Source organism: Electrophorus electricus, chromosome 3, assembly GCF_013358815.1.
Source record: "Electrophorus electricus isolate fEleEle1 chromosome 3, fEleEle1.pri, whole genome shotgun sequence".
Classification (NCBI taxonomy): Eukaryota; Metazoa; Chordata; class Actinopteri; order Gymnotiformes; family Gymnotidae; genus Electrophorus; species Electrophorus electricus.
The window spans coordinates 7127653-7145427 of record NC_049537.1 but is presented as its reverse complement, the minus strand read 5'-3'; the positions used below and the strand labels follow the sequence as shown (position 1 = coordinate 7145427).

The 17775-nt window shown below is 37.3% G+C and overlaps 1 protein-coding gene across 3 annotated transcripts in view; it reads right to left on the bottom strand.

Annotated features, from left to right (window-relative positions):
- Nucleotides 1–17775, bottom strand: part of negr1 (neuronal growth regulator 1) — a 125852-nt gene that overhangs the window by 95551 nt on the left and 12526 nt on the right. For all 3 annotated transcript variants that reach the window (XM_026998811.2, XM_026998812.2, XM_026998813.2), the window contains exon 2: nucleotides 328–566. In XM_026998811.2, coding sequence (XP_026854612.1) covers nucleotides 328–566 — 239 coding nt within the window. The remainder of the gene's footprint in view (nucleotides 1–327; nucleotides 567–17775) is intronic.

Here is a 17775-nt window from a genome sequence, read left to right as displayed (position 1 = left end):
AACAAACAATGTAACAAATGTAACAAAACCCTTATCTAAATTAGTTACTTGTATGTGGGACTCAACAAACGATGTGCTTTAACCTCTGCAGGTAAATGTTAAACTGTGTAGATGATAACTAGGGTTGGAAATATCTACTAACCAGCATAAGGTCTATACAGCTGTATCAAAGTTAACTTGAGCTGTACTTCTTTGCTGTGTATGTTGATTGATCAAAATACTATGCAAATGCATTTCCTGTGTGATATACATCCTCATAATTTAAAACAATAAAAACGCAGGAAAAGCATAACACCTTTAACTAGGTTAGAGATTTGTAACACTTACCTTTTACAATTAATTGAATGAGTTTGGGCCGTGGGTTGCGTTCACTCTGTATAGAGCAGGTATACAAGCCTTCATCTGTTACATCCACTTTCTGTATTTGTAGACTGTATTCATGTTTGTCACCCACATTTGACACAATGGACACACGTGGATCCACTGACCACTTGTCATTCCCTGCGAATATTATACTGGAACGGTTCAACCATGCTCCCTTTGAGATCCCATCCAACAGATAGCACCTGAAATCCCAAAAAGCAAAAAATTAAAACTCAGGGAAATGTGGCTTGACAACAGTCACAACAGATAACAACAGTAATTTAAAAAAAAACATACTGCCTGATCAAGTGGCCATGCTAGAATTGTATGACTATAGTCCACATACACAGGTACACAGCAGTGCATCCAAATGTATGTTTCATTTTTCTTTATTCCAGTACATTGGATTTGAAATGAAACAATGATTTTAACTTATGTACACAATGTCATTTTTAAATTTAAAGTACTCATATTCTTTATTGGGTGAGCCAACTGAGAATCATAGCCCTGTCTCCACATTTTAGGAGACCATAAATTATAGGATAAACAAAAGATAATCCAAAATAAAATGAACCAAGTCGATTACTGCACGTGTGAGACACACAGAGAGGGCAAGATGATGGTGTTGTGCCTGAAGATTCTTTCCATGCCTGTAATGCAGTCATTTTCAGGTCCTACTTGTCTTCAGTAAGAGAAATCTATGCTTAAAAGAAATCCGGTAGTGTGACTGACTTGGCCATTCAAGAACGTTTTACTAGGACTATCGTTTCTGTAGTCTGTCAGATTGCTTTTGCCAACTTCACCCGTGTATTCTTTCTTCTTAACAATGCATTATGGTTTTGACACACCTAATATTTTGGCTATGTTTCCAATTGATTAATTCTGATTTTCAGCCTGATGCGCCCCAGCTTTTCTGGCACTGACACTTCTTTGGGCCTCCTGTTGAGAGACAACAACAGACTGCACAACCAACTGTCCAATTACTTATAATCCCCTAAATTGGGAGGGCTACATATAAAAAAACTGTAGTTCCTACAAGTGTCAGCAGATACAGACCTAGATACTTTTGAAATAAAGTGTGCCTTTTAATTTCATAGTCATCGTTTTATTTGAGATACAATGTGTTAAACAATGACATTTTTAAATGTCCAATTACGTATGGACTGCATCATAATTCCAAAGGCTTGAGAGTTGATCCTATTTTGAGCATGGGAATCTCAGAGTTGTCTGAATTCCTGGCAGATAGTCTATGTCTCACATCCCTTTGTGATTCTACCGCCTATTTTTCCACTATACCCCTTCTTGCACACTGTGTGCTGTGGATGGAGGTTAGTCTGATGTAACAGTTTAATGAGTCATATCTATCCAAATTCCAAAGACCCTCTTATGTGAGCTACATTCAACTGAGTGGTCAAAAGAGTACATCCTGTGCTGTATTGTACCTTAGATCTTCAGATATTTGTGGAATTCATAAATCTAATAATTCAAGCCTCCACCCTCAGAATTTTTAATTAAAAATATTAAGGGTCTCCTGTGCCATATAGCTATACCATCTCCCACAGAACTAATATATAATTTGTAATTAGTCATTTTCATAACAGTAATTTGTTGCAACCCATAACAGGAAAGTGGACACACAAACCTATTTCACATTTGATATTTCACCTTCTGTTTCACCAAAACTGATATTTCACAACTTATATATAGTCAAAATTATTTGTTCAATCACTAGCTCAAAAGTGCCAGTTTAGACAATACAGTCACATGGACTGGAAATGTGATTTGGCTCATAGAACTTCCTCCTGTACTTCGAGCCAAATTGGTGCCTCTGACAACAAACTTGGTGGCTTAACGATTAAACCAAAGCGGTGAACAAAAAGCATGGCAAATAAAACCAATAGAATAGAATAGAATAGAATGCACATTCGATGGAGCATAGATGCTGAGAAAGGGAGATCATAAGCACAACCTTGACTCCATCAGCAGTATAATAATATAACATGCCTGAAGACTAAGCATTTGATATATGGTGCTTTCCCAAATCCAAATTATATCTAAATCAGAAAAAGTAACTGAAAAATCCAAATCATGCGCTTAATGCAGCGATACCACGTCCTTTTTAATAAATTATCTTGCATGAGGGCATATAAACCAAATGATGAAACATATTCAAGAAAAATATGTGTGTGCATTCCAGAGAGAATCCATGCAGCATAAAATGGCAATCTGCTTCAGCAAAACCTCAGTCTCGTCAGTGACTCTTAATTAAATGAATGGTCACTGACTTCATTGACATTTGGTCTTACACTGAAAAACGTCTTTGAGAAAAGGCTGGAGGTTCCACAACAATTCTTTGAACAATGTGATGGTAAATGCATAAGCAAGCAGGATCTAGTGTGAAGTTACCAAGTACCAAACTTCAGTTGTAAACCATTCCTGCACTGTGGTGTTTGCTGTCTAAACTATTATGAAAATTGCAATAATCAAGCCATGCTTGTTATTCCTTTGAATTTCTCTTAATCAGTTTTATTCATTGCCTTGAACCTTTGCCCTCAGAGCATCATCAAAGCAAGGCTCTACAAACCCAAGGTGGTCTTTCTCATCTGCCTTCACATTAGATTTCCAGTAGGTAGGTTGTCACGGGATGCTCCCCCCTCCCCCCCCGCCCCCACATACGTGTATGTAGCCACGCCCTCCGTGATGGCACACACCTGCACGGGGTTCGGTGTCCTGTCTATTTAAACCCCCGTCTGTGTGTGTCTCTTCATTGGTCATTGTTGATGTAGTGTGCTTATGCCGTTGTTAGTGTAGATGTAAACTGTTTTTGCATGTTTGTGTTAATGTTCCGTTTAAGTGTGTTCGTGTTTAACGTTGATAATGAATGTGAGTGCCACCATTGTCTTTTATGTAATTTGTTAATAAATGTTTCACTACGTCAAGGGAGTCTGTGCGGCCTGCCCCACACCCTGCGACACTCAGGCTGCCGTTACAGTAGGGAACTTCCTACTGGAGGCCCCAAGAGGTTCTCTTGTTCTATTAAATTGTTCTAATTCTATTGTTTCTCTGGATATATTTATTTTTAAATGTGTAACAGTTTATATTTGATAAATAGGTGTTTATACAAAAATAAAAATTACATTTGACTTAAGGCTACAAGAAGCATGTTTATAATGTTGCTCATCTAAACATGCATGCTTCCCACTAGGATAATTTCAATCATTATGAAATTAAATTTGTCTGGAACATAAATTGGGGTACAATGGTAAAAATAGCTAAATGAAAAGCAGTGAACATCTACAGTTCCATTGAAAGTCAATCAGAGCTATTAAGAAATACATATTTCTATTATCCAAAACCAGTTTTTCATTTTGCTAGCAAGAAAAAATTAAAGTCATATTCTGTAAGCCAGCTTTTTTATTTTTACGATTTTTGAATGATTCAGTAAAAGGTAACAGCTCACAGAGCGACTGAGCTGTTAATTTTGATAGCACAGTTTAGAGTATACACACACACACACACACACACACACACACACACACACACGTATACTTATTATGTAGGTATACATTACAAACTATCATATAGGTACATATTACACAAGAGTCTATATAAATGCATCTACTGCCATACAAGTTGTGCTAGCTATCCTCTAGCGCTTCATCAAGTGCCCCTGGGCCACTGGTATCTGGGTATTGTTGTGTGGCAGACCACCTTCACTCCTGCATAGACTGATATGTGTTTTTTAAAAAAAGCAACACTGCTGTACCTAATAAAAAAGCAACAGCACAGCATGCTCAACTATGCCATCACCATGTCAGCAATATTGCCTTGACTATAACTATCTGCTGTCCAAAATTATCTGGTCAGCAGTGGCCTCTTGGTTAGAAACTAACAAGTGATGAATGGGTTAGATGGTTGCTGATAAACTGTGCATGCCAACAAACATGCTAAGGTCTGTAATTCAAAAGACTACAATACATAATAGTCTGGTCAGTGGATGTAGGTACCAGGCAGGCCTTTCTAACAAACTGGTGGATGAGTGGACACATGCAAAAAAAAGTTTAAAAAAAAGAAGACAAAACACAATAAATGGTTCAATCTGTTGATACAGAATGCAACTCCAGGAAATACATACATTAATGCAAGAAGCAACATGCTTCTGTGCAGCACATCCCAGCACTTCAGTGTTAGGGTGTTAATTATATGGTCCAGAGAAATTCATTTTTTAAGCCAAGCAAGAGAAAAATGCTGTTACTTTATTATTATTCTTAATAGAACACAGCACTGTGTCTCCAGCTTCGCAGTATTAATTATGATAACCCTTGTGACAATGCTGCATTGCACTGTCACCAGTTATTTTTAAGTTCCCTCAAATATAGGCTGCTTTGCCTTTTTTACCCCATTATGGAAGCCCACAGGCTACTAGCTACAGTATACTGATTTTGCTCTCTGTTGTAATTCTATGACAGAAATAAGTTGCTGTAAGCCATTTAGATTTGTGCCTTATTTGGTTTTAATCATCATTAAAGAAAATGTTACACACATAGAAAAAAGGAACTAGGAATAAAATATAAATACACCTAATACATTTAAAAATTACATTTATTCCATAAACAAAAAATATACCATTATTATTTTTAAAATACCCTTTTATCCATTTCGCTAACAGTTAGCTGTCACGGTGTGCCAGGCACCATGCCCTAGGGACACGCCCATTGCCACACACACAAACACACCACTCCTTTCCTGCTCTCAATCTCGACAACTAACTACACTCACCTGTTCCTTGTGTGTTTTCTCCCTTATTTATAGCTCACAGGTACTCTCTTCTTGTGTTGTGCATTGTTAGCATGTGCCTTGCTACAAAAGACGTCTATGGCTCTCCTGCATTACCACTCATTGAGCACTTATTGCCAGTGTGCTTTGTTTTCATTTTGTGCTTTTTGAGTCAGCTCTACGCTGTGCCCCTTTTGCTTTTTTCCTGGAATGGAGAATAAAGAAACACCTTTTATGTACTCACGTCTCACTTCCTCTCTCGGCATCACATTAACAAAATGAGTTATAATGCTCACCCCCAGTACCAACTGACCTATCACTAAGAGTAGTCACACACAACTTCCCACCACATACCTTAATGACCCTGATGAATACATGCAGATGCATGCTGATTACATGCATAACATCTCCACAGAAACACAAACCAACAGAGACAAGTGCAAAACACCAGGTAAGTCTTCAGTAGAAATGGTTTTGTTGCTCAGATGATAATTTACTATACAGCAACTATGTCAACTTTTCACTGCTGCATACTGATAGTTCACTGCCCTTTTCTCTGTAATTATGGTTCACAGTCTTTTGTGGACTGACCTGAAGTACCACACTCCCACAGCTGCCACTGATGAGGCTGCATGCAAGTATAATTTAATCTTATGGCTAATAAATAGACCCTTGCATCCATTGTAGAATATTCATTCTGGAGAAACCTAAAATATTGTGAGACAATATATTGTGAGAGGCAAAATATTTAATGTTCTGTGATATTTTTAGTTTTTCACCTATTTTTTAAAATTACAAATATTATTTCTATAATATTAGAAATATTAGTAAACAAAAAACCTGACAACTGATATATTGAGATTGAGACTCATAGTTAGAGATGTTATTCATTACTCCAATTACTCATTACTTTAATAGAAATGTTATTAATTGCACCAAACTCTGATCAGCCACAATATTAAGTGAAGTGAGTAATATCGATTATATTGTTATAATGGCCCATGACAACAGCAAAAAAAACAGCAAGTACTCAGTTCTTGAAGTTGATGTGTTGAGCATCTCTAAAACAGCAGGTCTTGTGGGATCTCCCTGGTATGCAGTGGTTACTACCTAGCAAATGTTGTCCAAGGAAGGACAACCAGTGAACCGGCAAGAGCGTCACAGGAGCCTGAGGCTCACTGAAGTGAGTGGGGTATAAAGGCCAGCCCATCTGGTCTGCTCTCACAGAAGAACTAGTGAAGCAAAAATTGTTGAAAAATGTAATGCTAGCTATGACAAAACGATATTACAATACACAGTGCATCACAGCTTGCTGCTTATGGGCCTCCAATGTCACAGATTGGACAGAGCACCCAGGCTCACCCTTCTCCACTGCCAGTGTCTACAATGGGCTCGTGAGCATTAGAACTGGACCATGGAGCAATGGAAGATGAATCGCAACCTGGGGAACAGATGGCAATAGGATGCACAAAGGGAAGAAGTCAAACCAACAGAAGCATCGAGATGCCATGTTCCACCTACCTAAACACTGGTGCAGACCAAGTACCCCCTTCATGATAACAGGATTTCCTAAAGGCAGTGATATATTTCAGCAGGATAATGCGCCACGCCACACTGCAAAAAATGTTCGAAAATGGTTTGAGGAACATGAGGAAGCATTCAAGATGTTGACTTGTCCTCAAAATTCCCCAGATCTCAATCCCACCAGGCATCTGTGTGATGTTCTGAAAAAACAAGTCCAATCCATGGCCCATGGTGGCCCTACCTCACAACTCATGTGAATGGATCTGCCACTAATGACTTGTTACCAGTTACTATTTTTTAAATAGAGCTTTTTTAAAGGCAGAAGGGAGACTTACACAGTATTAGGCATGTGGTTTTAATGTTATGATTGATCAGTGTACAGTGTAATTTATCAAACTAAATTCTGATCAATTTGAATATTAATTTAAAAGATGGCTTTTAAGCCATATGAACAAATTCATCCTTTCGTTTCTCTCACATACTATGTCCTGTGTCAAAATTATTTAAAATAGGTAATGGTAAAAATTGAGGCCCTTCACTGTGGCACTCTAAACTGTAATCATGTTTTTGTCTAGAATTCAGCTGGAGTCCACCTATCCCATTCTTCATGGCAGATCTCGCAAGCTCAATCAAACTGGATGGTGAGCATCTGTGAACTGCCATCTTCAGGTCTCTCCACAGATATTTGATGGGGTTTAAGTTTGGGCTTTGACTGGGCTACTCAAGGATATTCAGAGATTTGCCCTGAAGACACTCCAGTGTTATTTTGCTGTATGCATCGTGTCACTGTCATTGAAAGACAAACTGTCACCCAAGTCTGAGTTTGCGGTGCTCTGGAGGAGGATTTCTTCAAGGATGTTCCTGTATTTGGCTGCATTCGTCCGTCCCTCAACTGCTACTACTCTTCCTGGCCCTGTCATTGAAAACCACCCCCATAGCATGATGGTGCAATCACCATGTTTCACTGTAAGGATGGTATTAGCCAGGTGATGTGCAGTGCCCGTTTTCCATCAGACATAGTACTTGTTGTTCTGCCCAAAAAGTTACATTTTTGTCTCTCCGACCAGAGTGTCTTTTTCCATATGTTGCCAGAGTTCTTTACATGCTGCTCAACAAACTCCAACTGGGCTGTCATACGCCTTGAACTAAATAGTGGCTTCCATCTTGCCACTCTACCATAAAAGCCTGATTTATGGTGTGCTGCAAAGATGGTTGGCTATCCAATAGTTTCTCCTATCTCTGCACAGGACTTTTGGAGCTATTTTAGAGAAACCAGTGTGTTCTTCCTTACTTCCCTGATGAAGGCTATTCTTCCTTGGATGCTTATTTTGGCTAGATGGAAAACTCAACAAAGGTTCAAGGTTGTGCCAAGCTTCTTCCATTCCTTCCTGGGAACAGTTAAAATCTTAGATGTTGTTTTATATCCCTTCCTTGATCTATGCCTTGCCACAATTTGATCAAGGATATCTGCAGACAGTTCTCTGGTCTTCATGGCTTGGTTTTTGTCTACACTGCATTGTTGGGACTGTGACCCAGTCATTAGCTCAAGAATAGCCCAGTCAATCAAAATCACAACAAGTTTACTCCAACTGAGTTCTAGACATATCCCAAGGAAATTTAAAACAAACAGGGTGTATGTGACCACAATTTGCAGTGCCACAGCATAGTCTGAATAATTTTGTGAATAAGATTTCATTATTTTATTTTTAATTAATATTTAACTAAATGAAATAAAACTCTCGATGACAAATAGCTGGCTATAACAAAGAAGTTAGGATAAACAAAGGCTAGAATTAACACATGGCTAGGAATTCCGAACAACCAGGAATTACAAACAAGGGTTAGGATTTTACACAAAGAAGATAGTATTCTCACACGGAGGCTTGGATTAACAGTGACCGGTGTCTCAAACATGGCAACCAGCTTAAATATTGAACTGAAGGCTAGAAATGAGGAACATGTGAAAGTAATGACGGGTGAGGAAAACCAAAGGAGGGCCAGTGAAAATTAAACTAAGGAACTGAACCACAACAAGGAAGTAATGCAACACAGACACGAGACAGGGAAACCATGAAGACAGGGACGCTAGGGAGGTGGCCAATCATGACAAAATCTCCATAAACTCTATAAAGTGTGCAACAAGTAAAGGGGCCTGAATACTTTGTAAATCCTTGTGCTACACACAACGAAAAAAAATTGGTTTGTTTGTTTACTTCTTTTTTTGTTTAAGATGAATATTTGAATAATGCAACTGGATTCATTTTTGTTATAAGTGATTGGATGATAGTGTTGTTTTATCTTGATGGTTTTATAAGAGTAAGCTTTTCCAATTAGATCTCAAATTAACAGGATGCTTTAGAACTGAGCCTCTCTCAGCTGTTCTATGTAGGGCATCTACCTGTTCTCACAGGTTTCCTTAGAAACATAAGAAGCATGTCATGAATAAGTTGTCAAAGATGTTAAGCAAACTGACTAACCAACAGATCATATACCCTATTTCCATAGGTCTAAGAATTCAGATAAACCTTGCTCCCACACTCCAAAGCTTTGCCATGGTTTCTTATCTATGACTGGAAATCCAAGCTGTGTTATCTGTGGCTCTGAGTCCTTCAGGAGTGCAATTGTAGGCGTTCTCACTGGGCAGCGGTTGGATGTTATTGTTCCTTCTCTCTTTGTGGAATGACATACTGGTTCACTCAAGCTTCTATATACTCATAGAGCATTGCCGAATGACAAACATTCAAATAAACAACCCTCTTTATCCAGATTACAACATAAGTCTGTGTGAGGTTTTCCAAAATTGTCTGTGGATGTCAGCATGACTTGCAATGAGGTGAGGGTAATCTGGTTTTCTTTTTTTCAAATGACTGAACACAACACTGTAATTTATCTTTTATGTAACATATCTTCAAATCAACTCACATAGACTGTTATGGGCTAAAGGAATCATTTTAGTTTTGACATCTAGTCAATCGCACCTGGTGGTTTTGAAACCTCTCCATCTACCCTACCTAATTTTTTAAATAAACTGCTGTAGCCATCATTGTGTAACAATGGGACAGATGAAGCAGGCTGCAAGAGCAAAGTTTTTAAAGCATTTTTAATGTTGCTTCCACAATCCAGTGTCCAGGGCACAGTATAAAAGAATATCCATAGCTTATCAGTCTTTAAACAGGAAATAAAACACAAGACCACATAACATAACCACAACAAAAACCCAGGAAAAATCAACACTGAACCAGGCAGCCAGCAAAACAAATACTTGACAGGGAATGGAGGGGTATAAATACACAGGGGTAGATGAAGGTAAGTACAATCAGCTGGTGACAATGACCATAATTGACAGGATAATAAGTAACAAGGGGGAGTAAACCAAGGCAGGTTAAGAAGTAAATGAGCACATGGCAAGACTGACAGACAAAATAAACAGAACCAGAAGAGAAGGGACAGGGTAGAATTGTGACACATTGTCTGTTATATCTATGAGGCCCTTAATTTCAAAATCCAGAATCTCTGACACTGCTTGAAAGTTGTGGGAATAAGTCTGTTTATCTCTGGGCCAGACATCTCTGAAACCCCGAAGTGAGAGCTGGCTGCTTGAAAAACACCAGCTGGGCTGGACTTTCCTACACTTCCATCCAGTGGCAGTGTTAGTGTCTGATGAAATATCTACTCTCCCAGGTATCAGTAGTCCATAAACATATTAAGAAACAAAAGACTGATATTATGCTTATTGATTTACTATTCATGCCAGTCACTGTGATAAGCCAAAGGTGTTCTAAATGAACTGGGTCATGTAAATTATTTCTTTGAAAATGTAATTGTGAAAAGATATGGATGATTATTATTAGGGCTAATGTCAAGTAGTGCATTTTCTTACATTATTATTCATTTGGAATCTAGTGACACTCTTGTATTTATTAGTATAAATATTTGATAAGATCATACTGATTAGTCAGAAGGATTCCTCTTTTAAAACTGTAAAGGTAAATACCACAGTTTCCCTATTTTGAAACTCTAAGCTTACATATTTTTTGAGACATCTTTTTGAATCATGACTTCTTTAAAAATTGTTTTTAAAAACAGATCTCTTGGACTTATTGCAGTTATGAGACACTAAAAACCACCAAACTGTGTTGTCAGGGCAAACCTAGGAATATCTAAGTATTTAGATTTCATTAGCATAGTAGCTGTTAATCACACATATCAGCTGTTTACTACATCTAGCATCAGCAAGTAAAGTGACACATCAGATGGTTGTGATAGATCTGGATCTCAGAAGTCAACATACAGTATATTCTATAACCAGAACAGACCAGTGCTGTGCACTTAGTCTTTGTACTTAAGTTTATATGAAGGCGTTCTAAGTTTTGCTTTTGCATAGCCTTTTATGATTTTAAATCACATACAGTGCATAAACACAGGTTCTGTGTAATACCATGTCAGACTTGGCATGAGCCACGTGACCCAGTGGCTTCAGATATAAAGGTCTAGTGGATCCAGTTCTCAAGAGTTCCATTAAAGTAAGAGCTATTTGGAGAATATAAGTCAATTTTATGTTCTCTGGAACTCGCTAAGGCATAACAAAATCTTGCATATACTAGAATTAATAATGTTATGTTTATTACCATATTGCCGCAACCATCTCATGATGGTTCAAACTGGGTGATTCTAATGCATATTTTTCTAATTTAATGGGTAATTCCTTATAGTTATCACTCAAACAACAACTGCTTCCTTCAAAATGTTATGGAAGTGCACTTTCTCTCCCTGGCTAACAGAGATAGGCAAATCCCATAGAACCTTAACACTATCTCCTCTTTACAAATACTGGAATAATTATGTGTAGGAGGGCCAATTGGGACCCAGCCATATTTTGTGTGCCCTATTTCTGTTTGCTGTTTTCTGTAAGCAGCTCATTTTTCAGAGCCTAACCCACCCTTACTCACTGCATGCAGTGGAAGAACTAGTCTATAGGGAAAGGCCATCAATCTTCTTATATGCTTCCTTTGCAACTGCAGACATCTCAGTGATCCTGAGAAAGTGAGTTCTGATTAGTCACCAATCTCACAAGTGCATCATAACATAGCCAACCACACAGTCTGCACTAGTTTGACATTTATTATGAGAAAATATATTACACTCCACTTGTGTTAGAATGACTATCAGCAACATTTGTTTATATGTGTGTGTGTGTGTGTGTGTGTGAGTGAGAGAAAATATGCATTAATGGGGAAACCCCTGAAATTTCAAAGTATTTTAAAATACTCTTTTAGGTTAACTGATACCACTGATACCAAGTTTTCTGGGAGATTTTAGGCATTACACCCTTTCTAAAAACTGCCCCAGAAAGTTCTTTGACTTTGAGTGCATTCATAGACTACTGCATTGGGGCATGCTTTAATCAGATGTAACCATAGCACAGGGGGATTAGTAACACTAAAATGTTATTAAAAATGATGATTCACATGCAAAGCAACATGAAAGTGACCCAGCAGTAGTGCTCTTATCTGGAAGAATTTAAATGCAGTACTGTGAAATGTTTCAGTCAATTCAAGATATGCTCCATGCAGCTAACACTTTAGAAAAAGAGCAACTTGCACTAGTATTAACAATGTTATCAAAAGGCACAGAACCAGAGTTCCCATTGCAACACACATGCATTACTAAGAAAGCTGGAGATTCTATCGTCTCAGTTTAAAAAAAATAATTTACCAATCTCAGAACCTTGCCTTTAAAACCTACTCAAGCCTTACACTTAATTCTTGGTTTGAGTTACAATGCATCTAATAATTGCAGCCAAACTAGAGACTTTAATGGTTGTGTACTAATTAGTGACATCAATGTCAGGTACTGGGCTGCATGGGGCCTACAGTACAAGGCAATAAGCTTAATTAATGCAATTATGCATTTTACATTAGTTTAATTAATAAACAGACAGATGAATTAGACAGAGTCTAATAAACAAACTATTTAAATAGTCACCTCTCTAAAGTGCAACTTTCACTATTTGATGATTTTCAATGGTCAAACATTGTCACATTTCACTCATTGATCAGACTGGACCAACGAATATTTTAATGGTATGGAAATGATAATGGGACTCCTCATAGGCTTATCATTAACGATTAAATTCCATTCTTCCTTAGAAAAATGTCATATATTCTTTTATTTTTTAAACAAAATTGTCACTAATGTTCTTAAAAATCAGATAAATTTAAACAATGGCAAAACATTTTATCAGTTACTTGCTTGCATCAGGGAAAAGACAGTGTTTCAAACAGTGTATCAGTGAAAAGACAGTGTTTTAGGAAACTGTTTGTATGTGTTCTAATCTGTTCTTTTGTGAGAGGAGGGAGTTGATGACTTTATGCTTAAAAAGCCATCAGTACTCTCTTGAACTTCCAGAAATCTGTTCATAGACTTACTCTTAAACTTAATCTTAGCATTAAAACTGCTAGCACTATTTAAGTGCTTGTCATATCATAAGCAGTAGTCTAGAAAGCCATTCTATATTACAGTATTCAGCTGCAATTACCCTGCTGTAGCACCTCTAAATATTTTGATAAATAGCTTCAAACAGAATTTATTTCAAAAGCTACTATTAACTGAGATCTCAAACCTGGCTGTGTGAACATTAAAAATAAAATGTGAGAGTACTGTGTGACTTTCCCAAAGACATTCCTAAGCATCTGTGATAGCATACCTATAAAAGTAAATATTGACTGTTTTATGTATACAAGAAGGCTTTTTCACAGATACATGTGTGTTATATTTTAAAAAACAACAACTATTAAGAGCAAGAAAACGAATAACGTTTTGTTTTTTTTCCCCATTGGTTATGTTATCTGCTTGTAGGTATGTCTGTTCCATTATTAAGACCACCTAGGCATTAACTGAGTCCTTCAAGCTGGTCTAAGACATTTGCTGCAGTCATTAAATAATATGCCTTATTAACCAGGCAAACACATCAAATTTCCAACACCAAAATGACATGTAAATGAGCATCCACATCACTGATATTCTATGCTCTTGGTGTCATTCCCAGGGTGAACTGGCTTCTTCTCTCCTAGGAAAGCACAGGGAAAGCTGTGGGGATGACTGATGACACAACTTTACCAACTCTCCTTCCTGCTGACAGACACTCACCATCCAACATTTTTCACTGCTAATTGGACATCTTTGCAAATTCCTTTTCTGCGATGGTGTGGTCCACTAAATTAGCCTCTGATAACTGCCGAGAATTTGCTCAAAGAATTACAGGAAAAAAGTCATACTTGTTAGATAGTACAGACATTGTTGAACATATTGCATAACCTCTGGTAAGCATGGAAATCATAAAGTTTATTTCATATAATTCACTTTTCCACAAGGAAAAACAAGAAATCCATTGCTGCAATATAGTCAATCATTTTTACATTACAACTAATTTAATGCTTATATCAAGTACCGTTACAGTACCAATACCAATACTGAATTATATTTTTTTATTGTCAAAATTTAGGTTTGCAATGATATCTCTTTACAGTTATAATCATTAACAATGATCTACCTCCACTGCAGAGAGCAAACACCAAAAAATGGTGTTATCACTGGATAATAGAAAGTAAACGCTCTTCATGCAAATGCAGTTCATATCATTCTTGTACATTTAAAATGACTATAATAAACCCTCATATGTTATGTGATTTGCAGAATTCAGCAGTTACTCTATTCCTCATTAACATAGAACCTGCATATAATTAATAATTACATATCAATTCTGAGCTAATCAAGTTATTATTTAATTGTCTTATAATGCAATTATTAATTTTTTTAGAGTGATAATGAATAATTATTCACTAAAAATCAATTTGAGTCATAAGACAATGAGACACATGTCAGGATCCCATAAAATCTTCCCCAACCACAGAAATTCATTACCATTGTTTGATGCTACATGGCTGCTGGCTCAAAAAGCTGCAATAGCAATGACAGGGTTGTTTAATGGTTCATATCATTGCACCATATCACACAACTGCGACCAAAAGTGAACTCACGAATATCCCCAGACTCAATGAATTGTCAATAGCAATTTAACAGCTTAACTGCTGACAGCAGACACTCATGAGGGTAATTAGCCTGCAATATTTAAAAGCTTTAACAGCAGGCCACAGCTTAATAATGTACAACAGTCAACATGGCAGTTTAGGAAATCTTTATTTTGTGGTACTTTTTGAAGATGCTTAACACTATATTCCTTTATTCTTTCCCTAGATAATTTTTATTTAGTGTCAGTACCTCAGCCACAAATATTTGGTACCATATTAACCAATGTGATATTTTTAGTGATCACAATCTGAAGAGTATCAGTAACATGAAATAACTTCAAGATAGCAACTAAGATGAAGTAGAAAACAGTTGCCCTCCACCCCACCCCCAACACATAAGGACTTAATACAACTCTTGCAAACAAAAAAAAAAAGTTTCATCATGCTTTAAAGTTTCACTGTTATATATGTTGTCAAATGGTCATCTGAGCATTATTTGATCTATGCCAGAATATTATTCATTAAAATGAACACTCTTCTAAGTATTTATTGTTCCATATAGGCTAGTTTGCCCATACACATTACTGTAAAGTGCCACTCTGATCATCTCTCAGTATCTACAAAGAAAGCTCAACTCAGTCCAAGGTATCCTGTATACTTTCTTTTGCCATTTTTATCTGTAGTATATATGACACAAGGTTGCTTTTATTCTGCAATGTCTCAAAGCCTGAACCAGAACCCAAGGAGGAATCTTTTGGTTATGATGTTTATAATACATGTCCTCAATGTGGCCTTAGTATTTGTGTTCTTACATACACATTCATCCTATGTGGTGTGCATGCGGTGTAATGCAGGTAAGGTAGCCACTGCCATAGCATCACACAACAGCCACCAACAAAAAACCCAGAGTTATTTTTGGTGTAACTTTTGTACAACTTTATAGGTTTTAGAAACAGATTAATTGCATAATATGAGGAATCAGAAAAAGGGCTATAACATTCTATTTTCTGTTGGTGATTTCTGTCACCTCTTTGATTTCGTGTTGCTTGTCTTTAAATACTAAGTGGTGTCTGGGTGAACATTCCTGTTTAGATTGGGTTGAGTTATCCCCCCCATAAATGCATTACAATTCTGTTCCTTCACTGTACTACTGACTGCCTGCTTCCTTCTCTATGCTGTTAGCCAGTTAGGTGTCATTTAGTGCAGAGAAATGACATTGCTAAGCCATGTTCTGAAGTAAAAATCTATCCTACACTGAGGGCAGATACTGGCAATTGCAACTAAAGGAAGCCTGTGTCCTATTTTAGAAATTTGAACGCGTAGCTTTTTTTGTGTGTGTTTACATTAAATTCAGCCTGTGTCAGATTATTGGTAGTGTAAATTGGTCCCAAGAATCTAATGAAGTTCGCGTTTCCTTTGACTTGGTTGAAGCATTGTAGCACATTTTTGTGTCTGAACTTTATAGCTGATTTATTTCATAGCCTGCAGTGTGGGGAAGTGTATTTCAGGCCTTTGAGGCATAGTGTGCCCTAGAATTTGTGAATCTGTGTGATTATTACCCAAACATGCACAAATGCACATGCATATGCACACACACACACACACACGCACGCACACACACACACACACACACACAAACACACACAGTCCACTACCCATTCCAGCCAGCACGTCACTTGAGACAACTTGACCAAACATATGACAATGAGATATTGGCAGTAATGTACTGACTGCAAAATACCGTATGCAATTACAAAAACAAAAAGAGAAATCATTAAATAAACATTGGCTTAATGTCCCGGGACAAATTTGTCAGATAGCAAAAAGCGCTTTCCACTGTCATCTGACATTACATGTGTAGCAGCTTGGCCTATGAGTGTGTGTATGGATAATTTCCCAATTTTCCTTAACCTGTCCCTTCCAGTTCCACAGTCTGCGTCAATATGCATGGTTGTTCGTCTTCAGGGCTCTGGAGCATGAGTCTCAAAATTAGTGACAAAGACTCAGAGACACTGAGAAGCACCACGCTTTATTCTTGCTTATATATATATATATATATACACACACATATACACACACACACAGACACACACACACACACACACACATATACACACACACACACACACACACACACACATATATATTGATGGAAAATATGTAAATGACATAGCAGGTACAAAATGTTCAGACATAACAGGCTAAAACTAAGAACGTCATCAGCCACCTGTAGCTAGCCCAAACCATATTTGATATAGGCTTTCACTTACATTAAAAATAAACATGAAGTATGTTCCGAGGATAGATCTGCTGTACAAATGCGTTTAAAGGGTTAATCCTATACAAAAAAGAATTCTCCTTGTAGGAAAATTCTAAGAGTGGGTTCTCATTAGTTGAGTATAAACTATCTTGTATTGTCACAACAACAAACAATTATCATTTTTGCAGTTAATGACAGTCTAATGAATAGCTCTTCTTTTTGAGAGATGACTCCACTTCACATTCTTTGCTGTATTTATAGTAGTAAAGTATTTACATAAAAGGAGACAATGTGAAAAATTTTATTTTTCAGTGTTTGTGCACATACATTTGGGTAGTGCTTACAAGCCCAAAAACTGATATGAGACAACCCAGTTTGCTGCTTCTGTGGGCTGCCAATGTTGTAAAGCATACGATGTAACAGGCCATTCAGGTTTGGCTGCACTTCCTATATCAGGTACATGCCCACCATCTGAACATCTCCACCCATAGCTTGACAACCACCTTTGCGAAGGTGTGTCGAAGCTAAAAGCTGAGCACAGGAGCACAGACAAGCAAAAATCGCTACATCAGCTCCCAGCCTCAAAGGACAGAAGAGCTGAGTGGATAAAGTTTATTTTTGATGGCAATGTACAGTTGGTAAAAACATATATATGTACGCTAACCAATTTGTGTCTGACTGCTTTTCCAACCTGGGTATGTATAACACAGGACTGACAACACCACTAAAAGAAGGCTTAATACCAACTGTCTGTGGCCAACTATAGACAAGGGAAATGTAACAGCTTAGGTAACATATTAAATATAATTTTCTAGAAAGTTA